The sequence below is a fragment of the Tachypleus tridentatus genome, chromosome 13, assembly GCF_004210375.1.
Source record: "Tachypleus tridentatus isolate NWPU-2018 chromosome 13, ASM421037v1, whole genome shotgun sequence".
Classification (NCBI taxonomy): Eukaryota; Metazoa; Arthropoda; class Merostomata; order Xiphosura; family Limulidae; genus Tachypleus; species Tachypleus tridentatus.
In genome coordinates, this window is record NC_134837.1 from 256,019,874 (window position 1) to 256,031,935 (window position 12,062).

At 36.3% G+C, this 12,062-nt stretch overlaps 1 protein-coding gene across 1 annotated transcript; it reads right to left on the bottom strand.

Annotated features, from left to right (window-relative positions):
* Positions 1–283: 283 nt before the first annotated feature.
* LOC143237467 (LHFPL tetraspan subfamily member 2a protein-like) lies at positions 284–11,317 on the bottom strand. The gene is given in 6 exon segments (XM_076476744.1): positions 284–1,195; positions 2,152–2,265; positions 7,744–7,886; positions 7,888–7,993; positions 9,497–9,721; positions 11,177–11,317. Coding segments are annotated over 5 exon segments (690 nt in total). The 5' UTR covers positions 9,681–9,721; positions 11,177–11,317; the 3' UTR covers positions 284–1,052.
* Between the last annotated feature and the right edge of the window lie 745 nt (positions 11,318–12,062).

The following is a 12,062-nucleotide window of genomic DNA, read 5'->3' on the forward strand; positions in this document are numbered from 1 at the left end:
TGGTTACATACTTAACACACGTCAGTATATTTTGTAAAGAGATACACGTTTACTACGCTGATCAATACGAGGTACCAACACAGGACCTCACAGTAACCAGTAATTAACTCAGTAATGAACACAGTTATAATCTAGAAACAACAGCAAAACACTGCATTCCAGTTCACAGCTTCAAACGTTATAAAAAATATGTAATTAATAGAAAAGGTGATTTGACGCACACATGGTGAAGTGAAAGTTGCTAAACAATTGGCACCAAAGAAAATATTAAGAAGACAATTGACACCGAGTTAAAATTATTTATTTTAACTTAATAGTTGGAAATTAAAACATGATATAAACAACCGTATAATTACTTCTATTCCACCCTGCACGTGTATATACATGGAATACACGATGAACACTTCTTTAACCTTTTTTATAAAGACATAAAACTGTCAAAAAAACACACAACGTTGTAAAGCAAAACAATAAAACACACGTACAATGGGAATATTGTCAAAGTTTAACAACAAAGAAATGGACGACTTGTATTAGGAAGCTTGTGGAAAGGAATATGTAATGCCCATCGTAGCGTATCTAAATACTTATTTAGTAAAACGAATTCAGAGCTTAAAAGGTTTCACAAAAAGTAAGAGTTAGCTTTCCAAATACTGCTGTAAATTGTTCAAATCTAATGTACTGTTATCAGCTTTTAATCGAAGCCAACGCTAGTCCGTACTGACAATTTTTTTTTTTTTTTGCCTTCATTGATTCAAAACGAAATCGGTAAATTTCGTAAGTCACGTTTCATGAAAGTTTATAACTGAGGATTATAACTGACTGAACATTTCTTTAGTTACGAAAAGTTTTGTTTTTTTTCCTGCAAGTCTCTGTTGTTGCTTTTACGTAAATATGTACAAAAACATTAGTATTAAATGTCTCGTTTACTTCCACTAATGTGCTGCCACCTGTCGGAGTCGTCAGTTGCAGTCCGTTTAACCCTTTGAGCACAGACTTAGGTGGAATTGTCATAACTTTTAAACAAAATGCAGAAACTTGCATTTTCTAAATTATAACAAGCAAATCAAATTTTTCCCTTCCAGAATTTCATCCTGTACTTTGTCTGAAGATGTAGAGATTTCAGCTTGAACCGAGAGTACTGAACATATAAATGTGATGATTGTGCTTCCGATAGCCAAGTAAAATGCCCAACCTAATAAAGAAAAGTGAAGAAAAGCAAATGATTGGTAATTTTCAAAAATCACTAGAACTATGAAATGTGAAACTTATAAGTGCTTACCTGGGTTAATATTTTCATTTTTTAGTTTCGAAACGTCATCTTTAAATTTACATCATAAGTAATCTGAATCACCTGACTGTGGTATTGTAAGAGCTATATTATAATCACAACTTTTAGGCCAAAATAATAGCTTGTTCCCATAAATGAAGATATGCCCTATGAATTGAAACAATGGAAAATATATTTTAAACACTCCTACGAAAAGTGGGGCCTAATAGGCCCCAGAGCAACTTGAAAGGTTATTAATATTAGGCTAATAATTTTGTATTTAAACGAGATTCCCACTGTTCCTATCTACTATCTAGCGAAACCACAGCCAGGTGAACGGGCTTGGAGAAATCAGGACTAGAAACGTCTTTTCGTAGGAGTGTTAAGCTCATACGTACCGTTTAATACTAAAATTAGGTCAGATGTTGGTAAATCATGATGTATTCGTTTATTTTGCTTGTGGTGCAAAAGTACACAGTGGACCACCACCTGCCCTTCCAACATGGCATGGATTGAGCGCTGAATTCTTGAATTATAATCCTTCATCTTACTGCTAAGACACACAGTTGTTTTTGTGTTTTTTTCTTTCAAAAACAGATCAATGACAAGAAATATTCCCTGTAAGGAAATGTTTGTTTCTTTGCTCCAATATTTATTTCACTTTTTAATTTCATATTTTAATTATTACAAGCAAAGTAAACAGATAAATGTATGCTTATATACAAGCAAGTAATTTTAAAAATATATGATAAAGTTAGTATCTTAATGGCTAATACTATTACAGAATTATAAACATACTAAAGACCGTTTTGTCTTTTGCATAATTTTTATATTCTCCATACTGATACATCTTTCGATGTTAATTATTATTTATAACTTACCCAACATGCAATCTCCCAAAAGAAAAGGTTGTGCGTTTTCCCCACAAACGAGTTGCACACGGGTACTTCCCCAACCGGCTGGATACAGAACTAATCCCAAGATGAACAATAAACCTGTGAAAAGATAATTTAAAATCCACTAGAAACGAAACGTAAGCGACTAGCTCCATATTTTATCTCACACACTACCCACTCTCCCTGTGTATAACATATATCTGTTTGTTTGTTTTAAATTTCGCGCAAGGCTATACGAGGGCTATCTGCACTAGCCGTCCCTAATTTAGTAGTGTAAGACTAGAGGGAAGGCAGCAAGTCATTATCACCCACCGCCAACTCTTGAGCTACTCTTTTACCAACGAATAGTGGGATTGACCGTAACATTATAACGCCCCCACGGCTGAAAGAGTGAGTGTTTAGTGTGACAGGAATTCGAACCCGCGACCCTCAGATTACAAGTCGAGACAATCCCGTTCCTGTTTATTATTAAATATCTGTTAAAATCTGTTTTTCGCATGATTGTTCTTTCGAGCTCCGTAGTGAAAAGTGCCCTTTAACAAACTGCCCATACGAATTGTTTAATAAAACTTTTTTTTTTTTTTCAGTTAAAGAGCACCCTTGACACGTGAGTTCGGTGACTCGGTAATAAGGCTGAAGGATTATAACTAAAATTAGGTTTCGATACCCGCAGTGTGCAGAGCAGCTTTGTGTTGTTAAGAAAGACAATTGAACAAATAAATATGAAAACAAGTTTCATCTCTTTTTTTGTTGTTGTTGTTGTAGTTCAACATGCTTTCAGTTCGCTTAGTTGTGTGTTTGGGTTTCGAGGGCAAAGCTATACAATGGATTGTCCTTTCCACCGCGGGGAATCGAACCCCGTATTTTAACACTGTAATTTTAGAAACTCGCCGATGACATACCGAGAGACAAGTTCAGTTCCAGTTATTTAGTAAGGAGATTTGTATAGAACTAAAAATTTACTTTCGTGTTCTTTGTGGGGTTTTTTTTCAAGTTTGGAATGTATATGTAAATATATCACTGCCTGTTGTATGTCCATTTAATTACTTCAGAGTTTCTGGATGGATCTTCTTCCAAATTGGTATGGAGTTTTATTTGGTCCATGGAGAGATGCACACAAGTTTTCAGTTCTGCATTTTGCGTTTTGTGGTTTTTATGGGTGTTTTTCGAACGCCTTAACCCACTTGGCCATGCCGGACCCACATACATCTGATATTAAAATAAATAACTTCAGTTTCTAGTACTTTTATTATCTGACTCTGACGAAATATCTTAGAAACAAGGTGTTTGTTTTGTATGTTTACTAATTGAACGAATAAAATAAACATTTGTGTGCCACAAAGAATGGAAAATTGTACTTTTATTATTGTTCTTAACATAACAAACATTAAAAGTGCAATAAAAACACATAAAGTTACCAATAAACAATACTATAAACAATTCTAACAGTTGTGGGTACACAGTTCATTCTAACGCTGAGGGTTACACAACATTGGTAGTTTTTCCGAAATTGGATTGGAGGGTCAAACCCTCAAGACTTTTCTCTTATCATCCTTAGCTTTATGTTAGATTTGGTGCTGATTGCTCAAAAATATGGAAACATATAAGGAAAAGATACACACACACTTATTGACGTTTATTTATTGGACTATCTGCTCTCTCCGCCGTGGAGCATTGAGCTCCATACAGCTGTCCTACAGGAGGATAAACCATATGGAATATATATACCGCTCCTTTTAGCCCTGGGGGTGTTATAACATCACAGTCAATCCCACTAGTCGTTGATAAAAGAGTAGCCCAAGAATTAGTGGTGGGTGCTGATGACTAGCTGTTTGTTTGTTTTGGAATTTCGCACAAAGCTACTCGAGGGTTATTTGTGCTAGCCGTCCCTAATTTAGCAGTGTAAGACTAGAGGGAAGGCAGCTGGTCGTCACCACCCACCGCCAACTCTTGGGCTACTCTTTTACCAACGAATAGTGGGATTGACCGTCACATTATACACCCCCACGGCTGGGAGGGCGAGCATGTTTAGCGCGACGCGGGCGCGAACCCGCGACCCTCGGACTACGAGTCGCACGCCTTACGCGCTTGGCCATGCCAGGCCTGATGACTAGCTGCTTTCCCTTTAGTCTTTCAGTAAAAAATTAGGGACAGCTAGCGCAGATAGCCCTCGTGTAGTTTTGTTCAAAATTCGTATAAACTAATATCTTTGTTTTTTCAATGGTAACTTATTGCTGTTACAGTAAGGACCTTTGTTTCTCACAACATTATTACAACAAACTGAAATAAATTAAAGTAGGTTTATCGATCTGTAACGAATATAATCTTTAGGATTACATTTTCCTTATAATTACAACAGATACTCAGAAGTGTTTTTAGTGTATTAGACTAGGCTAGGGAACTCAGAATTTGGGTTCGTAACGTTGTCTAACCAGATACGCTTTAACACTTCAAGCTGTGCAAGTATTAAGAAGACAACCAATAATACTGGTGAATTACGAATAATCGTTCACAGGGGGGAGTGGGTGCTTACTTAACATGTATAATCTGTTGCCGGTAAGCCTATATTGCATATAAAATATCTTACTGATGAACCGATTTCTTTAAAGATTTTTTTTATTCATTACTGGTATATACAGCAATCACAGAGGGGAATTATTAGCTCACAGTTACTATATGGAGCTGGTTTGTTTGTATTTTATATTGACTGAGGAAATACTTGTGTGTGTTGGATCACGTTACCTTGTATCGCGCGTATGTCAAATGTCTGTGTGTGTTTTCTTATAGCAAAGCCACATCGAGCTATCTGCTGAGCCCACCGAGGGGAATCGAACCTCTGATTTTAGCGTTGTAAATCCGTAGACATACCGCTGTACTAGCGGGGGGCCTGTCAAATGTCAAAACAAACTTGCTTATTTTCCGAGCATTATATATAATATATTATTATTGTCTTTCTTTGACGTGAATTGCATAACGATTACTCATTTTAAATAGAGCCTAAAACTTGCTTTTTTTAGTACAAAAAAAAATCCATATTCGTTTCCTTATATGGAAATATTGTGATTTTTCTATATTTTGAATTTTGGCCAACAGAACCCATACGGCAATTACGATACAGGTGCTAACGTGTCGATCGAATATTCAACCGTTTCCACGACCGACAGAAAATAACACAAAAAATAAAAACGAATGAAGTCATCTTTCAACGGCAGCAGGAGGACCAAGTGAAAAATCTTATAAATAGGTCTTCGGTCCTCAGCAGCGTTTCTTCTAAGTTGCGTGGCCACACGACAAACTAATCAAATGCCGCGCACTTCCTCAGTAATGCTGAGGAGTCTCCTTCTACCCTCAAATATAAAATAAAACATTAGCGCGCATCTATACATTGCCTTGATACTGTTGCACACGGCAAAATTCATTCCACACATGGACTGAAAACACTAGAGGGCACCACTAGTCCCGAGTAATGCGTTACGTATGTTACCTCAAGTTAGGCCAACCTTTTTCTCTCTTATAGTTAATAAAAATTCTAGATTCGTTAAATACAAAATAATCTAAGCTTATTAGCTTACTAGCTGGAAAACTCGTTTCCTTGAAGAAAGTTATGTAAGTTCATAATTAATGAAATATTATCTTAAGGCATGAAAAGATGTTTCCCTTATATGTAATTGTTAAAAAAAAAAAAAACACCCATAAAATCCACAAAACGCAAAATGCAGAACTGAAAACTTGTGTGCATCTCTCCATGAACCTAATAAAACTCCATACCAATTTTGGAGAAGATCCATCCAGAAACTCTGAAGTAATTAAATGGACATACAACAGGCAGTGATATATTTACATATACATTTCAAACTTGAAAAAAACCCACAAAAAACACGAAATTAACTTTTTAGTTCTATACAAATCTCCTTACTAAATAACTGGAACTGAACTTGTCTCTCGGTATGTCATCGGCGAGTTTCTAAAATTACAGTGTTAAAATACGGGGTTCGATTCCCCGCGGTGGAAAGGACAATCCATTGTATAGCTTTGCCCTCGAAACCCAAACACACAACTAAGCGAACTGAAAGCATGTTGAACTACAACAACAACAACAAAAAAGAGATGAAACTTGTTTTCATATTTATTTGTTCAATTGTCTTTCTTAACAACACAAAGCTGCTCTGCACACTGCGCGTATCGAAACCTAATTTTAGTTATAATCCTTCAGCCTTATTACCGAGTCACCGAACTCACGTGTCAAGGGTGCTCTTTAACTGAAAAAAAAAAAAGTTTTATTAAACAATTCGTATGGGCAGTTTGTTAAAGGGCACTTTCACTGCGGAGCTCCAAAGAACAATTATGCGGAGAACAGATTTTAACAGATATTTAATAATAAACAGGAACGGAATTGTCTTTAGTTCTCTTTTGGCATTGCGAGTCTTAATTGTAACGCATGTAATATACAACTATAGCTGTTTTAAAACTTGGAGATAATAGCATGTTACTTCGATTACAGTTTCATGTTAAAGTCACATTTTATGTACGAAGAAGAATGGTCGGTTATTCTAATTTTGAGTCACTTGATCTCTTTTTGAGTTTTGGCTAAGAGGTCATTAGCATCCGTAATCGTAATTTCTTCAGTAGAATTGTGGGGAACCATCATGGCCAGGTGGTTGAGGCACTCGACTTGTAATCTGAGGGTCGCGGGTTCGAATTCCCGTCACACTAAACACTCACTCTTTCAGCCGTGGGGGCGTTATAATGTGACGGTCAATCCCACTATCCGTTGGTAAAAGAGTAGCCCAAGAGTTGGCGGTGGGTGGTGATGACTTGCTGCCTTCCCTCTAGTCTTACACTGCAAAATTAGAGACGGCTAGCGCAACTTTTTTTAAAGCTATGTTTACTGTTAAGGTCGTTACAGATACACCTATATATCACGGTTTAATTTTTTTTTTTGGAGGGGTAGGGTGGAGAAAATATATCGCTGAGAATTAAATGAAAGGCACGACCTAAAATGTCTAAGAAACACTGCTCTAGAATACAATTTGGAATAGTTACAGCGTGTAAAAATATCCACGCGATGTGGTGAATTGGATTATATGTACCCGTAAAACAAGAGTTGACTACACTGCAAGCAGCGCCAACCATGTTATAACACTACGTAGTAATGAAACCTTTCATCAGCGTTTAAACCTGGACTGGACGAAAAGTAAAATACAAAGGAGAGAATAAATTCGAATTTCTGTTTAACTTCTTTCTATACAAAAAAAAAAGAAAAAAGGACAGGAATTTTATACGTATAATGAAATTAGGTTTGAAATACAGTCGCAGTTTCTTCCACAACTAATTTATCGAAAAGTGTCTTATTTTTACACTTACTCACTTGTAGTGTAAAAAGTTTATCTCTTTAACTTACATTAAGTACATAAAGTTAGAAGGTGAGCGACACGGACTTCACGAAATCATATCACAAAGCACTTTCTTTACACTATGTACCGAGAAACTCATTTAACAATCTTATCTTCATGAAAGACAAACTTTAGAAAAAAAAAAAAAGTCAAGTTTTATTATCTGGTTTTCAGTTTCGGTTACCTGCTATGGCTTGTATTGTTCCCGATATTGTAAAAATACTCTTTTTCACAATGCTACGAATACAGCAACCCAGTACTGACGTAAAGACAGTAAAAGCCATCAGCGCTATTCCAAAAGCAAAGAAAATCAGAGCTGCTTTCCAAAATTGGGAACTCCTGAGATGGCATTCCAAAGCTTGTTACAAACGGTGCACAACTATCTGTGAATAGCTGGTCCACTTTGTGGAGTTTTGTACATCGGTTATAAATACCTGAAAAGAAAGTGTTTTATTTTAGTTGCATTTTGCACGAATAAAACTACATAATTTCAATAAACTCTTGTAAATCTAATGTCTCGAAGTGAGATCTGTATTGTTATTACCATTGTCTTGTGAGTTTCTTCACACTGTTTAAGGAATCTACAAGTATTGTTCAGCAAAGATTTCATTAATTACACCAGTTATACCTGTATGTTTTCACACTGTTTGAAGGATCCACACACATTTATAGAGGATGCCTCACAAGCCAACATCATTAGAGAATATAACACAAAGTAGCAAGAAAATTGCTGGTTCACAAAAATCTGTTCAGAGCATAGTTCTACGTATAACGACTCCATACAGTTATGGAGCTTCCATTTATAAATTGTCTTTTTATTTTTTAATAGGGGTAAGTTCCAACATTCTGTATTCTAAGGAATTTATAAGCATCTGAAGACTGAATACTAAACTAGTACCAGATACTGGTATTTTTTATCTTGTTGTATTCAGGCCCAGCATGGCCAAGCGTGTTAGGGCGTGCGACTCGTAATCTGAGGGTCGCGGGTTCCCATCCCCGTCGCGTCAAACATGCTTGCCCTTTCAGCTGTGAGGGCGTTATAATGTGACGGTCAATCCCACTATTCGTTGGTAAAAGAGTAGCCCAAGAGTTGGCGGTGGGTGGTGGTGACTAGCTGCCTTCCCTCTAGTCTTATACTGCCAAATTAGGGACGGCTAGCACAGATAGCCCTCGAGTAGCTCTGTGCGAAATTCAAAAACAACAAACAATCTTGCTGTATCCAATTTCTAAGGATGTGTATTTAATAATTAAAAATCATAATTAAATTTAAAATGAAAGGTTAGGAAAGAAAAAGTGAACACCAGCAATATAAATAACAAAGAAATACTCTGAAATATTTCTCAAAAGTATTTAAAACGTCAAATTGTTCCCCAATAGTTAAAGAAAAAGCGCCACCTGTTGAATGCGTTAGTTTTTTTGTTGTTGTTTTTTTTCAAATATGATTTACCAAAAGTTTTCATTTCACATATGTTTTACTGTTATTATGCAAAGCTAAACTTGGTTCTCTTTTGTAAATAAAATGAAAGAAAACAACAGCAGAACAACTACAGCTACTAATTCTATTAGAAAATAATGTATTACGTTGAGGTTAGAACAGTTATTCTGTCGTTTGAATTAATATCAATCGATATCTAGTAAAATTAGTTTGTTAACTTGTGATCCGCAAAATATTATGCGTGGAAAAATAAAAATCTGATGGAACTAATAGAATACATAATTATAAATGGAACACCTGAAAATCTCCATGTTACTTGATTTTCCGTTTTTTCACAAAGAAAAATATTTTTAAAATTGTTCGATATCATATAGGTTCTCTTTGGAATCCGAAACTTCTTATATTTTAATATACACTGGCAACTTTGTAGACAACCCAGTTTTGTGTGCGTTTTTATTGTTTGTAAAACGTTTCAGAACCAAATGTTCATTTTTTATCTTACCTAAAGTTGGAGAATACATTTCGTCACTGTTCGTTTCAGTGTATGTCCTAGATCTCAAACCGGGTTTTCTTGGTGGTCCAATCAACCAACTGGGCGTGATCACGGCCGCCACCATAGCTAAAGATGTCGCTATCGTCAACAAAGTCCATAGCAGAGTTCGAGATGTCACAATGACATAGCACATGATGGAAAATATTCTGGCTTCGTCTGTTGGAATGGAGTGGTCTGCATAGTGGTCACAAAAAATGAATTCACAGATAAGATAAGAAAACCGTATCTAATTTTTGTTTAACGTGGACTAACCAGTTATCTATATACATAAAGCACAACACAATGTGTGTCTGTGTATTTGTACCTTACCTATCTACTCTGAGGTCGCTGGGCCACTTTCAATCAAACTTTGAGATGATAGTCTGGGAAGAAGAGGTATCTTATTGGGGGTTTACAACCCCTCCACATCCTTTATTGACGTTATTGAGCATTTATTACCTTTGACGTAAGTCAACATTAACTACAGTGGAACCCCTCTAAGCGGTCACCCCTTGAAAGCAGTCATTCAATCACAGTCCTTTTTTTTGTTTACATAGTCCCTAATTATGTGCAGTGGAACCCCTCTAATCAGGCCAGTTTGTCTCAGTCCCGAAGGTGGCTGCTTTAGAGGGCTTCCACTGTACATTCGTGTATAACGCCACGTTATTGTACCAAACAAATATTTTATTATAAATAAATAATTTATGTGGCAGGATTTTTTTTCACGCTTTTTATTGAGTTATAAAGAAACACATGTTTAATTTGGAATAGAATGTCCAATTCAGGAAATAATCTTTCATTTATTTTTATGCTTCTAAATTTGAAGGACACTAAATAAAACAACGTGATTTTTACAGGAGTATTCTTGTTACTTTTAGTGCAAAGTTACACAATGAGCTACTACATTCTGTCTACCGTGGGAACTCGAACCCCGGATTTCAGCGTTGTAAGTTCATAAACTTACCGCTGACGCCTGGTGAACTTTCTGCAACAGTTGGATGTTATATAATGCCGAAATAAAGGTATGCCATTACGATTACCAGAACGGTTTGCATTTATTGTACAAACAGGTCCTTCAGGCTGTGCAGGAGAACCTAAGGACTTTCTCATCACTAATTTACCTGTGTGTGATACACTTTCCTAATAAGTATGACACAAGAAACTCGTAATAGTAAACTCACACTTACTTTAAAATAGGAGACGTGTGATGAGTAGTGAGCCTAAACTCTGGTGCGCATCTTGCCAACACATTCACTAAATATCTGTACAATTTGTGTAAATATATTTTGAATTTACATGTTAAAGTTCCAAGACTACACGTGATTAAGTATCCGTAAACGAATAGATTTCTAATCATTTGCTAACCCCCAGAGGAAATAGACCATTATGATCTATGGCTCCAGAAAATTTTCAAATAAGCTATTTAAAGAATTCACTCAAAAGACATGTGGCAAAGTTCGGATTTACACGGTGTTTACAGAGCGAGAAATGAATGAATGGCCTTCACTACGTTCATACAAATAATTTATAATAACACCTGCTTATAGAGGTTTCGTAAACAAGGACGACCTTTAGTTTTTAGCTGGTATTCATAAACTAGGCCTTGAGTACTAAATGATCTACTAAGTTAATAAATACGGCGATACTTACGCCAAACAATTCAAGAAAAGTAAAGAATTAGTTCTGGCTGTTTCTTGTCTTTGGCATGAATGCTTTCGGCGTCTCACGCGAGAGCTTCAAGACAACGCAAAACTGCGCCCATAACGCAACCACTGTTTGTACGAATCCAACGCTGACTAAGTGAAAACAAGATGTGTTACGCGATAAGGGTTCGTTCAAGAACATCCGCCCTTTCACAGAACCGGTCTGTCTAGGCAGTTTTCGACCAGTAATAGTAGTTTTGGCCACCTGGACCACGAGCTAGACAGACCGCACGATCTAACGTAAGGGTAAACACCAGCGTAAGCTTTATACGCTGGTCGCCCAGTAAGCTCGTAAACATTATAAATTATTCAAAAACAAAAAAAACTTAATACATAATAGTATTCACTTCTAAGATGAAAAAAAAATCTCTTTCGCAATTTCCTTTAATCCCCCGTTTGAAACCCCCGCTATTTATTGGTTCGAAAAAAGTCCTCTCATTAAAGTCGCTCTTTCTGCTTTGCAGACCGACGACCTAATGCTGAATCCTGAAGGTTATTTATAAGCTTACATTACTAACACATCTTCCTAACTTAACATATGTTAATATACACCCTTCACGAACCTTACGGTCTCAAACCAATAATCTTTGTATTTCTTCCTCTTTTTCTTCGTTTTTAAGCGCAAAAACAACAACAAACTACATGATGTGCAACCAGCACTGTGGCAACCGCAAGCATCGAACCACGAATTTTTTAAGCTATAAGCTTTCAAGCTTTCCGCTTAGCGACCAGAGGCTCAGCGGTTTAAGTTAACGTATTTATAATACGTAAAATTTGGGGTTGAAACACGTAGCTCAGTCAAAACAAACGAACAAAATATATTTGGAGTATAG